Source organism: Episyrphus balteatus, chromosome 2, assembly GCF_945859705.1.
Source record: "Episyrphus balteatus chromosome 2, idEpiBalt1.1, whole genome shotgun sequence".
NCBI classification, from domain to species: domain Eukaryota; kingdom Metazoa; phylum Arthropoda; class Insecta; order Diptera; family Syrphidae; genus Episyrphus; species Episyrphus balteatus.
Genome location: NC_079135.1, coordinates 119,664,045 through 119,681,646, shown reverse-complemented (window position 1 = coordinate 119,681,646; position 17,602 = coordinate 119,664,045). Strand labels below are relative to the sequence as shown.

Sequence of the window (17,602 nt, the reverse complement as noted above, 5' to 3'; positions counted from 1 at the left end):
TTCCATTATAACTTGTTGATCTTTCTTTTAAGAAGTTTCAGCAAGTTTATCTTCACGGTATCCACAAAAAAAATTTAAAAAATAAGTGGGGAATGTCTTAGTTCAAAGTTACATTTAATAAGCAATGTGGGAAAGAGAGAAATTGCTTATTTTTTTAAGATCTTGCGTCAACAAACGAATATTAAACTTTCGACTTAAAACTTTCGAATATTAAAATTTCTTCGTTAAATTCTTTTAAAATGAAAGATTTCTTTCGAAAAAAGTGCTTTGTTTTTTTGGTACATTCATAAAAACTACTAAAAATGTTTATAACTGCTGAGAACTTTGACGTGACGTGATTTAGAATCTAGGAAACCACTCCGTGAAAAAAGCCTTGTTTAAAAGCTATTTGGATGGCGAAAAACTTCATTATCACTTTAAGAAAAAATGTTTCTTAACATAAAAATAAAATTTATAGAAATTATCTAAAAATAAAAAAAAAAAAAAAAAAGAAATAAGAAAACTTACTTTTGACATTAAACGCTCCACATTAAAAAAAAAAAATTATCACTAAAATTTAGACTATTGTTGTTGTTATTTTTCATAAAATGCACATTTTTTTTTTTTTGTTTAAACAAAAATTTTCTTGTTAATCTTAATTTTTTGTTGTTGTATTCATCTTTCTTTTTTAAATTTAATTTATTTATATTTAATTTTTTTAAATTAATTTTTACTTTTTATTTAATTTTTGTTTATCTTTTAAGGCATCGGAAAGTGATTCTGTTCAAAGTCTTTGCGGGCGAGTACTCCAGCATTACCCATGCCCTTACGTGAGGTTTCTAAGCGCCTATCAGTTATCGCAACAAAGGGTAATCGTTGTTTACGGCCTGTTTGTCCGGCCCCAACCGCTCTCGGCGATTCAACTACTCTATGATAGACAAACGAATTTATGGGTCTAGCCGTACTTGTGGGCGGTGATCTAATAATAGAACCATAGACGGCATTAGGTCTTCTTACTGAAGCCACTGGACGTCTTGTTGTTGTTGTGGGGTATTTTATGGGACTGGCATTACGATTGGAGGTCTTCCATCGATGCAGTCGACTATGATTTAGATCAATATATTCCTCATTGTCATCATCGTCGTTATTGAACTCCTGATCAAGAGGTTGATCATTACTGGTGTCTATCGCCCAGTCGTAGAGTTCTCGCGAAATACTGACATCTTCAGCTGGTAACTTGTTCTCTTGCAGAAGTTTCAGGTGTTCGTTTTCGTGCTTGAGAAGTTCGTCAAACGGCGAGAGAGTAGTTGGTTGTGTAGTCGTCGTAGTCGTTGATGTAATAGTACTTCGACTACTGTCAACAACAGATGGCGTTGGCTTAGCTACTTCGCTGTAGACTGTTGTTTTATTTGGATTATTCGGATTGGCGCGTTGCTCTTCGAACAGATCTTCAATTTGCCATTTGGAGTTCTTGTGTCGATGTGAACGCTGATGGTTTCGATGTTGTCGATGATTGTGATGCTTCCGATGTTGATGGTGGTGGTTTTGATAGCTTCCATCTATTGGACCTGGCTTCAGAACCGAGCTAGACCATTGTGGTGCTTGGGTTGATGGAGGCTTCGTGCCTTCTAGAAGATCCATCAGCTGTTTGTTGCGACGACGATATTTTTTGATGTATGGTGGGAGATTTGGATCTTCCTCTTCTTTCTTAGCTGATTTCTGTTCATCATCATCATTGTCAGAGGAGAGAACTAATTCTCCAGGACTTGAACCACCTTCTTCGGGGTACAACATATCAGCGTGTTCATCTTCAAACAGCTGATCTTCAACTTGAGCAAGATGTGGCCATTTGGCATAATACTGTGAGTATTCTTCAATCTTCTTTTCAAGTTCTTTTTGATGCTTTTGCATGGCCCTTGATCCAAGATGGTGGATATTCATTCCATTGTAATCAGGATACACTGAAGAATGGGGACGATTTGTTTTACCCGCTACACCTACATGCCTATAACGTCCACCAGTACGTAAATGATGTGAATTATGATGTTGTTGACGATTTGGCGAGTGGTAACTTCTGAAATTTTGATCTTTTTTATCACTATCTGCAAAATTATCATCATCGGTATTGGTGTAGTAATTCACATGACCTTCGTAATATTGTCTTGATGGTATATCGTCAGAGTTGAAAATTCTATCACGAGCTAAGAATCCTTTTCGCATTGAACTTATGGTGGTTGTTGTTGGTGGCAAATGTGTTGTTGCAGTTGTTGGTGGATTGTAGTGCAAATAATCCTTGTACTTCTTTTTGTGACTTTTATGACCGTAGCGTCTGCTATTTCGGATGAGGGCTTTGTGTTGTTCAAACGCTGAAGTGTAACCTCCTGAAATGAAATAATGAAAAATATGCTTGAGATAGTTGGGGAAATTTGGATTAAGTTAAGTTTTTAAATAAAAATGTTTATGAATGAGGGTAGGCTTTGTCATGACAATATACTTAATTCATTAATAGAACTTTTCTGCCTGAATACAAGTAGGTACCTATATCTATTTGATAAGATTGGTAATGCGTGTGAGTAAAATAGATTTGGTTTTTATAGCTTTTTTGAGGACAAGTTAAAGCTCAATTTATTAAGATTAATGTAGGGTAATAAAATTAATAAAATCCTGGGAATTTTGTTTAAGCTAACATAGGTACATTAAACCTCTTTGAATGAGAACACAAAAGGAAGGAGTAAATAATAAATTTGCTTCTTATTGAAAAATGCAAAAATTTCACCAAAATTGATAAACTTTTTATTGAGACACAATTCAGGTTATGAAGAAGAATCTTTTCATATCGGAATGTATTTGGGACATTTTAAAATTGAAAGATATTAGGCATTTTTGAGGTTTTTATGATACACATGCATCCCGAAAGGGTTACATTTTTTGAAATCTTAAAATCATTTTTATTTTGAAAAAAATTCTCCCTCATCTATATATTTAATTTCTTGTATAACAGAGAATTTTTTGAAAAAGCATCCTATAAACAAAGAATTTCAAATAAAAAAGACTTGAAATGCCAATATTGAGAAATTATTACATAAAAACAAAGTTAAAGACAAATTCAATGACGTATTTTTAAAAATTTGATTTTGTACGAAAAAAAAAAAAAAAAATGGAATGTTTTGGAAAATCCAAGTGTGTTTTTTTAATATTTTTCTTAATTTTAAAATTACAGTTACCCACCTACCTACTTATTATTACATTTTTTTTAAAGGCTTTTATTTTGTTCCAAAAAAGTTTACAAATATCGACATCCGTTTAAACTTCTTCTTCTTCTTCCATTTTCTCGGCGCTGTTATGATCTCGATGTCGAGGGGATCATAACCTTCCCACGTTACTGCTTCACACTAGTGATCCGCCTGTGGGGTTCGCCGGGTTGACCTCAGAAATCGGCGGCAAGCCTCCCGGTTTTGTATTGTTCCGTTTCTGAGGCCAACTGAATGCTGGTGTTTTTGCATTTGCTTGTACCAGGAGTTTTTAGGCCTACCTTTCTTTTTATTTCCGACATCCGTTTAAACTATGAGTCAAAAATAGCAATCAGCTTTTTGGAGTGTCGAGATTTCGTTGGTCAGCTAATAAGTCAAACCGTCACTTGACCTTACGCGCAGAGGCACTTTCATTTTATATTAAAAAAGCTTAAGTCAAAATTTGCATCACCTGAGCATAACAGAAAATAAGTACCTTGTAGCTACATAATTGTTTTGCCGTGCGATGTTCTAAAACCGAAATATTAACAAATGTGATACGTTGCACCGATTTTACTTGAGTTCATTTACCATTTTTTTTTGGTCATTTTCGATCGTTGAGAGTAAATTTTTTTAAATTGTAGGAAATTAAGAGAACTAGGAAAAATGCTGCTTTTTTTCGAAATAACGAGAAAAATGTGGTTTTTAAGAACAAACAAAATATTCTCAAGCGCTTTCCATAACTAATAAGGAATAAACAGGACCACTTTCTTATATGAAAAAAAAAAAATAAGTTTTGAAAAAACAAAAATCAGTGTGTTAGTTTCTTTAAAATTTGAGTTGGAAAATCATTTCTTTCTAAAAATAGCCGTTAGATAAGAAAGTTAGCTATTAAATTGAAATAAATAATGATTTTTTGGTTTAAAAAAAAATTGTAAATACTGCTGTCGTAATGTTCAAATGACTCTGAAATGTGCTTTAATCCATTTGTGAAAGTTTTTTTTTTTTGAAGTTTTAAACGATCTAAAAACGAGGCACTTTTAAACTTTTAGGTTGCCATATATGAAAATTGTAATACGATAGTACCTACACAGAGAAAAATATGACCCGCTAAAAACTAACAGATTGCCATATTGTTTTACCGTCCATACATTTCATAAGGAAATCTTATTAAAATCAACGATTAATAAGGTTTTTTTAAGGAGATTTCTTATTATTTTTATAGAGAAAATCTTATTAAAATTTGACTGAAAAGTTGATTTTTTTTGCAACTTAGCACTAGAACAAAAATCGCGATCAATATTTTCATAGCAGGTTGAATCAGGTGGCAAGGTGGGGACTAATGATTTGAAGTCTCCAGTTCGATTCCCGGCGTGCTCATCGTTTTTTTTTTTTTCTTTCCAAAACCCTACAGGTGCAGATTTTAAAACAGTAATTAAAAACCGATTGTTTTAATAAGGTTTTATTCTTGGATGAAAAGCATAGAGAAATCTTATTGTTTTTGTTCTATTTTATGTGGTCTATTTTTCTCTGTGTAAATAATAATTTTTTGGTTTAAAGAAAAATTGTAAATACTTATTGATGTTATACTGTTGTCGTAATGTTCAAATGAGTCTGAAATGTGCTTTAATCCATTTGTGAAGGTATTTTTTTTTTTAAACATTTTGAGATAGTACGTTTTAAACGATCTAAAAACGAAGCACTTTTAAACTTTTAGGTTGCCATATATGAAAAGTGTAATACGATAGTACCTAATATTGTTAACTTGCTCTCAAAATGCGTCAAATTTTTCAAGTGTTGATGAGCTTTGTTAACTTGCTCTCAAAATGTGCCAAATTTGTCAAGTGTTTTCCTAAATGATTACCATTTAAGTGACCACAATCTTCTAAGAAAATAGTTTTGTACTCAATTAATACTTCATTGAAAAATAAACGCCCTTTAACTTTTTGATTACAAAAAATAAAAGATTTGAAAGAAATGTTTTCCAATTTGAAAAGATCTCCAAATTGGAGAACACAGTTGTCTTAAAAGACCATCACCCTTTATAATACTTCTAACTTATCATAAGATATTGTTTTTTTTTTTTTTAATTTATAAAACATTGTAGTAAACACCAAAAAACATTGTGCATAATTGTGTTTATCAAATTGGTTATCTTTGAAAATTCAAAAAAAAAAAAATTGTTAGGTCAGAGCGATTGTAAAGGCTGGTCGATTTTATCTAAGTTTCAAAAACAGAAAAAAAAAAAATATTTCTTGATGAGTTAAACAATTTTAAAGGGTGTTCTTTTTAAAGGAAGTAAAGTAAAAACTGTAATTTAATTTTTTTAATATCTTTGTATTTATTTTATTATTAAATTTCAAATATTCCAAAATCTTACTTTAAATCTTTTATTCAAAACACTCATAAATCATCATTATTTGATTTCTTACGTTTGACTTTATCATTAGCTATCCACTCAACTTTTAACTTCAATCTTTTAAAAGAATTTTAATATTACTCACGTTAATGTTCAAAGATAAGAAAATGATACCAACTAAACTTCAGGTTCCTCTCCTAATTATAAATTCCTTCAAAAAAAAATAAACTTTTCTATCTGCCTACAAAATTATATCGATAAAAATTCTTCGGACAGAAACAAGATACAAACTTTCAACTTTAAACCACCACAAAAAAAGTCTTAAAGAACAAAACTTATTTCGAAACAAAAAAAACCTTTTACTAATCCATCTAGAAAAAAAAACAAAAAAAAAAATGTCTCTTTCATCTCAAATTTCTCGTATCAAAAACTTTCAAAAAACGTTTTCAGAATATTTTACACAAAAAAGGAAATCTCTCCAACTCACCCCACAAAAAATTTAATACTTCTTAATTTTATTCGTGACACTGAATTGAAATGTCTCTAATTAGAACAATTTTTGGGGTATTTGCTTGTGAAAGTATCCCAAGATACCTAATATTGTATAGCTTTGTAAAATTGTTTTCAAAGAATTTTCAAGTCAATTCGAAGAAGAAGTAAAAGGACCAATTTTGTATTTTAGGTAAAACTCATTAACGATCTCATCTTAGTTTTATCAACAAGATAATCACATAATTCAACTTAAAAGTAGCTGTCCGTCACTATGGCTTTACCCACTCCCACAAGGATTTTTAGTTTTAGAAATTATTCTAAAAAGCAGATTCAAACTCCCACAAAAGACTTAAAAGAGCAAACTTACCACGGTTCGTTACCGGAGTTTCCTTCGGATTGTTTGACCCACTTGACTCCTCATTACGATTCGGATTATATTCGATTGGATAACCAACTCCTCCTGAGTTCATCACACGTCCACCATTATTCGAATGGTAATGATGCTTATCCGATGCCATTACCATCGGCTGAAGAATCTCATCCACATCTTCATCATCATCATTATCGTCTTCGGGACCACCTTTGTTGGTATTGCCATTCCCATTCCACGACTGCGGCTGTTGCGGCAGTGCCACTGAAGTCGACTGAGGAGTACTTGGGGCAGCGATGGAATCTCCTATGTAATCAACTCCTTGCAGGATATTTAGAATCGATGATCTTTTTGATGATTCCTCAGACTCCTTTCGCTGGGCTGCTGCTCCTTCATTATTAAATTTCCGCTGGTTTGTGATGAATTCTTCATTGGATCCATCATCATCAGCATCAGCAGCATCGGCCTCAGCATCGTTCTCCTTATCGATGTTAGCTGCCTCATCTGTTGGCAATCTATTGGCAGTAGCTCTATCGGAGGACGAGGACGATGATAACGAAGACTGAACGATGAGAGTTTCGTCCTTCTGCTGTCTGCTATTGAAAGTCGAGTTGAAATTGGTCCTTTGAGATCTCGATAGCTGAGGGTAAAGACAAAAAAGTTTAGTTGGGCAAACTTTTACGTTATCCTTTTACGTGTATAGCAGAAGTAAGCCGATTGATTTTTTTTTTTTTGTTTTTTTATTTTATTTTTGCTTAAAAGTCCTACTTACCGTATCCTCTGGAGATGAAGTTACTTCTTCAAAGGAATCTGCAACGAAGCAAAAAAGAGAAGAAAAAAAAAGTATATTTATTTATCTTTTAGTTATTTGTATGTGTGAGTGTGTTTGGTATCAAAAAGAAAGTATATAATATTGATTACAATATTGAATTTGAGGAAAAGGCAAACGTGACGGCAGGAAAACCAAAACCAAACCAAAAAAAAAAAAACCTAACGAAACCAAATATTCCCTTTTTCCAAGTCGAGAGAGGGTTTATATCGATGGATAAAGCAAGGTTTTGGAATTTTATCCCTAAATAAAATTGATCTTAAGGGAGCAATTGTGCAATGGATAACTGAGTTCAGAGAGGTTAGATATGGGATTTTATCAGGTGGCGATATACATAAATACATATCTGACCGTTGTTTGAGTTTTTTAGATATCCGAGGTTTTAGTGAGGGTGGAATCTTGGAGTTTCAAAATTATTCTACAACGTGCTTGGCTTGGTATAAAATTTCCCACTGGGGTCAGGTCTATATAAAGCCACTGGGAATTATAAGGATATGGTGATGATTGATGATGGAAGTGGCTCTGTTATGTGATGATGTTTTATTCCATTGGGAAATATGAAAGTTTTTTTTTATTTAAAGTGGAATTTTTGTTAAATCCAAGATTAAACACTATGATTAATGAGATTTTATGTGTGCCTGTGAGTAAATTCCAAAATGTAGTATTTTTTTTATATTTGTTTGATTTGATAGTGTGTTATGCTTTCAAGGAAATTAATGTTAGAATAGAGTAATAAGGGATATTCGTCATTAATTATGTATTAAACTATTTGAATGCAATTCAATCATTTAAGAAGGTATAATGTGCAATTTGGGGGATTTATCTAAATAGGTCCCTAGGAGATTATAGGGCTATTTAGTATTATAAGCACATGTACATAAATAATGAGGTAGTGATAAAGCAAATTAATTATTTATTTTAAGCCTTTTCTAACTACGTAAAATTACATACCTTTTGAATTTGAAAATCTTCAAATATTTGTATTTTCTTGAATAATTTCAGTGTTATTTCTTATATTAAAAATATATTTTTACTTGCGAAATATGTAGGTTTCTACTACATATATATCAAGTTATGCATTCGTACAAAAAAGTACCGATTTTAGTAAAGTTGAAATTGCTCAAAAACGGCTACAACGATTTTGTTTAAAAAATTCAAATGTTAGTTTTAAGACAAGGTCTATCTTCTAATGTAAATTTTTATTTTGAATATCATTATTAACGGTACCTGCCAAAGAACCGTTTTTTTTTTTTCAAATTTAATATAATTTTAATATAAAGCAAAAAATAAAATTTTGAAAAAAATAATTTTTGGATTTTTAAAAAATTAAAAATTTTTTTTTTCGAAAACGGGACATTAAATTTTTTTGAAATTTTGTGTTAAGATGTTGATCAGTGATTTCTTCAAAATGGCATACCAATTTTATTTTTAAAAAATGATTTATAAAAAAATAGTTTCTTAAAAAACGGCTCTAACGATTTTGAAAATTTTTAACCTTACAAGAATAAAATACACTGATTGCTTCTATGGAAAAATTTTTTAAGAGCGTAAAGGTTTTTTATCTAAAAAAATCATAATTGGTTTAATTTGATTCAGTTTTATTAGAAATGTTAAAAAATATAAAATTAGTTTTTAAAAATTCAAAAACATTTTTTTTATATGTAGGTATACCAAAGGATTTTAATTTTTTGTTGAAAATTGTTATATCGCACAGAGAAAAATAGACCACATAAAATAGAACAAAAACAATAAGATTTCTCTATGGTTTTCATCCAAGAAGGAAACCTTATTAAAACAATCGGGTTTTCCTTATTGTTTTAAAATCTGCAAAAAAATAAAAAAAAACGATGACCAGGCTGGGAATCGAACTGGAGACTTCAAATCATTAGTCGCCCACCTTACCACCTGAACCAACCTGCCATGAAAATATTGATCGCGATTTTTGTTCTAGTGCTAAGTTGCAAAAAAATCAACTTTTCAGTCAAATTTTAATATGATTTTCTATATAAAAATAATAAGAAATCTCCTTAAAAATACCTTATTAATCGTTGATTTTAATAAGATTTCCTTATGAAATGTATGGACGGTAAAACAATATGGCAATCTGTTAGTTTTTAGCGAGTCATATTTTTCTCTGTGTATTAAGATTCATAATTTAAAAAAATATCAAAATCTTTCGAATTTTGTTTCTAATATATTTTGTAAATATACCTAACTTATTATTTATTGAATAATAAATACAAATAAAAAATAAAGTTGGTATGTTTTTTTGAAGGAATTTTTAATCAACACCGAAAACCCAAATTTTCCAAAAATTCACCATTTTATATTTAGATACTTTTGCATAAAAAAGTTCATTGAAATTCAATTACTTGTTTGAGAAAAAATTCAGATTTAAAAAGCTAGTATAAATTAATTATACGTATTTGAATTTTTTTTTAACAAAATCAAATAAACTTTGTTTAAATTAGAATATGAAGCATAAAGCCATTTGGTATAAACAAATAATTCCAATACCCCCCAATCCCTTAAGTCGCACAAAACGCTATATATGTATCAAGTTTGAAGTGATTTGACAGGATGTATAGCTCCTTATACAGAAAGATATACATCCTTACAAACCGACAGATATTAATGCCATTTTTGAGTGTTATCTCAACTTTGAATATTTTTTACGAATGTATAGCTATATAATGTCCCATTTACTAAATGAAAGTAAAGTTTATATAGAAGAAATCAAATGAAGCCGTAACGTAAGTGAAACGTGTAATTTAATTACATGCTACCAAAATAAATTATAGGAAAAATTAAGTTTAGTATTTCTTTTGATTTCTGAAATTCGCCATTAAACGTCATGAAGAAATTTTTTAACATTTTTGAAAAAAATTTTGAAAAATTAAACGCTCTGCAAAAGAGTTTCAATTGATTGGTCGTTAAAAACATTTGTGAAACCAAATCGAAAACTAAATTTAAGTTAGGTTCTACATTGCATCTTCTACTCAAAGAATGATAGATAGAAATTAAACTGTTTTTAAACAAGCAAAAATTCTTTCTTGTTTTACAGATTACACTGGTCGGCAACGAAAATAGAGCTAGAACCAAACCATACTTTTCTAACGGACTTTTTTATGCTGAATCCGAATCCAAAGTCAAAATAAAATTTCACTGGCACGTCAAGTTTTTGAACTAGGTACTTGAATATAAACATGTCAAAAACGCATGTTTTTGGGTACATTTGACGTCAAATTACACCACTGTAAAATATTTTTTTGCAAATCTTTGTATGCAATTTAAAAACGCAATATTTTATTGTCCTAAATATATTTTACATTTTTTCAAAATTTATTTTTTTCTCAAAGATATTGCAAAAAGAAATTTATGATATCTCAAAACCTTAGTACATATCATAATGAATGTTTTTTTTGATCCAAATTCCAGTTTCCTACTTCTGATTTGAATTTTAAAAAGCAACATTTTCATAAAAAATGTATTTTTTCGATTTAACATCATAAGGAACTTCATTGAAAATTAGTTTTTGAGACTTAATAGTGAAAATAGAGATGAGTATAGTTCAAAAACCAGACGTGATAGAACAAAACTGTCAACAGTTTTAAATTTAGCACACTGAAGTCAATTAAAATCACCTTACAAAGTTCTTGCTCCCGACTTTTTTTTTATTTTTGCCGATCAGTGTTATGAAAATAATAACTCATGTACCTACCTAATATCTAAGAAAACTTAGCGATATAAGAACTTGAACTGTTACAAAATGTATACGTTTTTTTTTTTTGTTTAGACCAAATCTATCTTGCATCTTATGAAAATCACCCTCTGGCAAAAAAAAATGTTACGTATACACCTCAGTTACCCATTATTAGCTGGTTTCTTTTTATATGAGTTTCTATGAATATAAGTGACTATTTAATAGCTAGAATTTACACATTGACATTTGTTTTTTTTTTTTTTTTATTAATATCACTGGTCAACAAGGTTTTTGTTACAGACATCAAGACATATTTTTCTATAGGTTTTTTGGGTGCTGAGCTCGAATCTGGAGTCAGAACAATTCTATCACATCACGTTTTTGAGATAATCCCGTTAGAAAATCGAAAATGCCGCTTTTTACCAGTTTTTTATTTCTTAGCTTTTGGTTAGTTGTTTTAGATAAATTTGTAACGGTTTCTAGTAGAACTAAATCTTGTCTTTCTAAATCCGTTTAAATCTTTTAAAAATTTCTTTTCTTCGTTGAGAAATCTGAAGTTGAAATCAACGTGTTTGGTATATCTTATGTTTATTTACTTTTAATAGCGAATCTCAAAAAGTTCTTTGCCAATCGCTTTCAAATTTTGACACAACGTTCTATTTTGAATCTTGCAAGTTTTTATATCTGCGAAAGTGGTGAATCGCGGTGAGATACATCAAAGCGTGACTGTGTCAGATAAGTTATACTAAATAATTACTAGTGAGAAAAATATAATTTTTTTCTTGTTAAAAACAAGACAAGAACTTAATGGAATGTAAACGAAACGTTGTGTCAAAATTTGAAAGCGATTGGCAAAGAACTTTTCGAGATTCGCTATTAAAAGTAAATAAACATAAGATATACCAAACACGTTGATTTCAACTTCAGATTTCTCAAAGAAGAAAAGAGATTTTTAAAAGATTTAAACGGATTTAGAAAGACAAGATTTAGTTCTACTAGAAACCGTTACAAATTTATCTAAAACAACTAACCAAAAGCTAAGAAATAATCTCGAAAACTGGTAAAAAGCGGAATTTTCGATTTTCTAACGGGACTATCTCAAAAACGTGATGTGATAGAATTTTTTTGACTTCGGATTCGAGCTTAGCACACCAAAATCCTATAGAAAAGTATACCTTGGTTTCTGTAACAAAAAAAAAGTTTAATTTTGTTGACCAGTGTATTTTGGACACAAAAAACAATCATTCAATCAACATTAGAACTCATTCCAAAAATATGATCAAAAGTCTGTACCACTTGGTAAAAATTAAAAAAAATACTCTTATATAACCTTGAGATCCCTTGAACTATACCGCCCTTTTCGTTATAACAAACAAGCTGCCATAAGGTCATACAAAATTAGATAAAACCCAATCTCAATCAAAAACAAGTTCAATCATATACTTAAACTCTGTTAAAGATGAATTGTCTCCAATTATATTCACCCACACACACACACATTCTATTATTGCAAACATGTTAATTAACTACCTACAAACGATAACGGTAAAAGTTAATTAATCGATATACGATATAAAATTGCAATCAAACGATAGATACAAATAGCCTTTAGGTCAATTCGACTCAAGTCAGTCATAAATTGTACGAGCCTTTTGCCTTCTTCATTCTAAGTATCTGGTATCTCATTTGGTAAAAGGATACTATGCCATAATATACCACTCTCATACACACACACACACTCTGACACCTTAAATGGTTCGCACAGTAATATAATAGTTAATCGAATACCCATGGCCATTACTCACTTGTAGCCAACACTCTCTCTCTCTCTCTCTGCTGATGGTTTCCGTTTCAAGTTACGACTTTTCCTCTCTTCTTGGTCGATAATATCCTCCTTCTTTCAATATATATTTTCTATAAATTGCACAAACACATACATATATCGACCGGCTGGACACAAGTTAATTGCCTTGGTTATAAACGATGACATTAATGAAATTATATTGTTACAACAACAACAACGATATTCACAAAAGTAACAATGTCGATTGGACGACAACACAGAAACTTTTGGTATTGATGGCGGCCGAATATATCGAAAACAAGGACGAGAATTATGCATCGATGTCGATTACCGATACAACAACCAACAACGGATTGTTTGCAAAAGTCGACATCGCATGAATTATTCAGATTAAAAAAAGAAACAAAGGCATAAAAAAGGGTTTTTTTTTGTCAGTCTTGTTTACATGGGCACGAATCGGAACTTGTAAGTTGTAACTGTTGTTTGTGCGAGTGGAAACCAGCTGTTTATAGAGGTTATGCAGAGGAATCAATATTGGTTTCAAAAGTTTTAGTTATTTGAGTTGAGTATTTGAAGTTTTGCCAAAGTTAAGTTACCCGTGAAGGACATTTACATTATTTCTTTTTTCTTGTTCTCTGTAAAAAGTTTATATTAGAAAGGAAAAAAAAAAAAAAGGATTTATCGAGGACATTTGTTGTTATAAAATAAACGCCTGATTGACACTTTTGCAATTCACATGAAATGAAAATCCTGATGCCTGCTCAAATATGCAAATCGTCGTCAGTTGTATAGGAAAATGTTTGAAAATTGCAAAGGTAAACCTTTCGGCGAAACGATGGAAAAGTTTTAAGGTTTTTTTTTTTTATATGAAAATCGATTCTATATCCTTTTGGATTGTAAAGTTAAAATGGTTATTCTAAAATTTCTTGTTGATTTATTTTCATAGGTTGGTATCATCTTTATTAGTTTAAAGTGTTGTTTGAAGGGTAAAGAGTAGTATAGACTAGAGGGTTCTGGAACAGTGGTATCAGCGGTATCAGCGGTATCAGCGGTATCAGCGGTATCACCGGTATGGGTTTTGACATATGCTATACCGCTATACCGGTATGGATTCTAATCTATGCTATACCGGTATGGGTTTTGATCTGTGCTATACCGGTATGGATTTTGATATATGCTATACCGGTATGGATTCTGATCTGTGCTATACCGGTATGAGTTCTGATTTATGCTATACCGATATTATTTTGGGGTTCTAGACCATGCTTAGCAAACGGTAGAACGCAAAAAAAACGTAAAATTCGCGTTCACGTTAAAACGCAAAAAACGTAAAATTCGCGTTCACGTTAAAACGCAAAAAACGTAAAATTCACGTTAAAACGTAAAATTCGCGTTCACGTTAAAACGCAAAAAACGTAAAATTCACGTTAAAACGTAAAATTCACGTTCACGTTAAAACGCAAAAACGTAAAATTCACGTTCGGTTCACGTTCACGTTAAAACGCAAAAACGTAAAATTCACGTTAAAACGTAAAATTCGCGTTCACGTTAAAACGCAAAAAAACTTAAAATTCACGTTCACGTTAAAACGCAAAAACGTAAAATTCACGTTCGGAACGCAAAAATCACCATCATAGGAAACTAAACAAAAACATGAACAGAACATGATGTTTAAGAGTAAAGTTTTCAGTTAAGTCCATTTGAGCGAAGAGAGAAAAGATTAGTTAAGTAAAAAAAAAATAGACATGGTAATTTTTTTAATTTTTTTTTTATTTTCTAATTATACTAGTTTTATATTAATTAAAAATGTTATTATATCTGGTAGGGGGCTTACATCAAACCCCCCTTTCATTGCTTTCATATGCAATGAATTCAGCAGGTGGGCCACTGTCACAAGGCTTAGAATGTTGGTAGTGTCCACACTACCAACCTCCTCCCAAGCGGCATCCTGAAGTAGCTGGAACTCCCAGCATTGGCATGCCATATTTAGACAACCACCCATATTTAGACAACCACTCTTCCATCTCTTGTTTTATTTTTACCGATATTATTTTTGGGGTTCTAGGCCATGCTTAGCAAACGTTAGAATGCAAAAACGTGGTATCACCGATATCAACCATCGGTTGGGAATAATTATCAGTGGTTGGATTTCTAACACCATATCTATTTTTTTCATTTCAACATTAGTTGTGGGATTGGATTTTCAGTGATAAATTGGTTGTGGGATATACTTTCATAGTTGGATTTTTTGAATAGCATAACATTAGCACCTGCACGGCATGCAATATAAAATTGATGTGTGCATTGGATAAACATATTCTCAATAGGATGTCCATATGCTTAAGATCAAATAAGAACTAGCATTCCAAAATACTTACCTCTGTTGGTTGTGCTGCTTAGAATTATATACAATGCAAGAGAATTTCAGAAGAGTGTGATTAAAAGACATATTTTTTTTTTAATATTTATTTTTATTTAGATCAGTTTTATATGTCATTTTCAAGTTCTATTCGAAAATGACCCCAAGCTAGTGTATTTACATTATTGCTACATATAAATCTTTTGTTATCAGAAGAACTTAAACTAAATTTGTTTATACATTCAGTGTATATAGTATGATGTTTAGATCTAAAGTTCAACATTTTACTATAGAAGTTTTGTTTGTGTAGCAAACAGTCTCTATAATTTTGTAAAGACATTTTTTTTACAGCTGATGATTTAACACCCTTAGCCTTTTTTATTAGAGCTGCATCTTCTATGTCTATACTATACATTTTAGCTCTTAATCCTATAAATTCCTTCATTATTAGACCATTATTTTCATCCTTCATAAATCCTAACTTTTTAACATTGAGCTGGGCAATACCGTAGCGGTTTTGGGGTGGATAGTCTTAAGTATCAAATTTATCTATTATATCATTTCTTATATCATTATAGAAATCATCTGTTCTTATTTTATAAATAAATGAATCTTTATCCATGTAGACCAGATGTAGGTTGTCATTAAATTTAGGTTTCATGTATGCATAATGAAAGTCGTACATTTTATACTTTGAAATCTCCAAAACACAAAAACCTAAGTATATAGGCTTATTATATACACTGTGAATTCGTTTTAACTGAATATCAGCCATGGTTTCCGAAAATTCTAATATGCTATGAAAATTAGGTTTAGCTATAAGAGCGCGACTACCGAGATGGGTACCTTTGCTTTCTATAGAATCGACAATTCGAACATCTTTTCGTTTGTCTACATTTTCCATAGTTTTTCCGAATACAGCATTATTGCAAAGTTTACGCTGATCCTTTTCAAACTTTGTGGTGGCTTTTTTTCTTAGTTCATTGTTTAAATCAATATATTTTTTAAGCCATTGAGATTGTTTGAATTGCATCACTCTATGAATTTTCTTAAGCACCAAACCATTATCAAGGCATTGAATTAATGTTTTGTAATGAATTATATAATTAACTTTATTATTCAAATCAGCAATTAATTTTTTATCGGATTTACCAGACAATGAAATGTTTGAAGGACAGAATGGAAGATCATTGTGATTATCATGTATTTCTAGGGGGTACTCGAGATCCACTTCTAAAACATAACCAATGTTTATATTTGAAATTAACCAGCCTTTAATATCATCTAAATTAGTTGGAGGTTCAACCCATTTAAAGTCTGAATGTGGGAGGTAATCAGACATGGCCCAACCATATAGGTTATTAGCATCCAAGTACATTAAATAATCAGATGGTTTACTTGAATCATAATCAACCATATATTTATTATTTGCTTTACAATGTCGCAAGCTACATTGTGTTAAACCTCCTCTTATACCCTTAGCGAAAAAGTTATACATGTTGATGTCTGTCAAAAGTTCAAGCTTAACACCTGTTTCTTTCAACATAGCATCCCACGAAAAACCTGGCAATGTATAATAGTGACAGGGATCTAGACCATAAATTGTTGAGAAATATATATCCATATCAGCAAAACTATTTATAAATAGTGAGCAGAGCGAGTTTCTAGAATTACGGTTCTTAGACTCATTTAGATTTTTACCTTCAAGTTTAGATAAGATAGCAAAAACTCTTGATGAAAAAAAAGATTTTAAAATTTTATCAACATTTTTCAAAGATGATGAATCTATTCAACTTATGACTCGTAAGGGTGTTTTATGCTATGATTATTTTGATTCTATAGAAAAATTAAGTGAGACGGAGCTCCCTCCAATAGAATCATTTAGAAATTCTTTGGTTGAAGAGGATTGTAACCAAGATGATTATAATCATGCTGAGAAAGTTTGGTCACATTTTAAATGTAGTAATTTAAGAGAATATCTTGAACACTATTTAATTACAGACGTCTTAATTTTATCAGACATTTTTGAAAAATTTAGAATTGATTCTAGAACAATTTATGGTCTAGATCCCTGTCACTATTATACATTGCCAGGTTTTTCGTGGGATGCTATGTTGAAAGAAACAGGTGTTAAGCTTGAACTTTTGACAGACATCAACATGTATAACTTTTTCGCTAAGGGTATAAGAGGAGGTTTAACACAATGTAGCTTGCGACATTGTAAAGCAAATAATAAATATATGGTTGATTATGATTCAAGTAAACCATCTGATTATTTAATGTACTTGGATGCTAATAACCTATATGGTTGGGCCATGTCTGATTACCTCCCACATTCAGACTTTAAATGGGTTGAACCTCCAACTAATTTAGATGATATTAAAGGCTGGTTAATTTCAAATATAAACATTGGTTATGTTTTAGAAGTGGATCTCGAGTACCCCCTAGAAATACATGATAATCACAATGATCTTCCA

The 17,602-nt window shown here is 30.9% G+C and overlaps 1 protein-coding gene across 2 annotated transcripts in view; it reads right to left on the bottom strand.

Annotated features, from left to right (window-relative positions):
- Positions 1 to 713: 713 nt before the first annotated feature.
- Positions 714 to 17,602, bottom strand: part of LOC129910130 (uncharacterized) — a 122,652-nt gene continuing 105,763 nt past the window's right edge. For both annotated transcript variants that reach the window (XM_055987396.1, XM_055987397.1), the window contains exons 3-5: positions 7,203 to 7,240; positions 6,428 to 7,070; positions 714 to 2,360 (exon numbers count right to left, since the gene is read on the bottom strand). In XM_055987396.1, the coding sequence (XP_055843371.1) occupies positions 739 to 2,360; positions 6,428 to 7,070; positions 7,203 to 7,240 (2,303 nt within the window). In that variant the 3' untranslated portion in view covers positions 714 to 738. The remainder of the gene's footprint in view (positions 2,361 to 6,427; positions 7,071 to 7,202; positions 7,241 to 17,602) is intronic.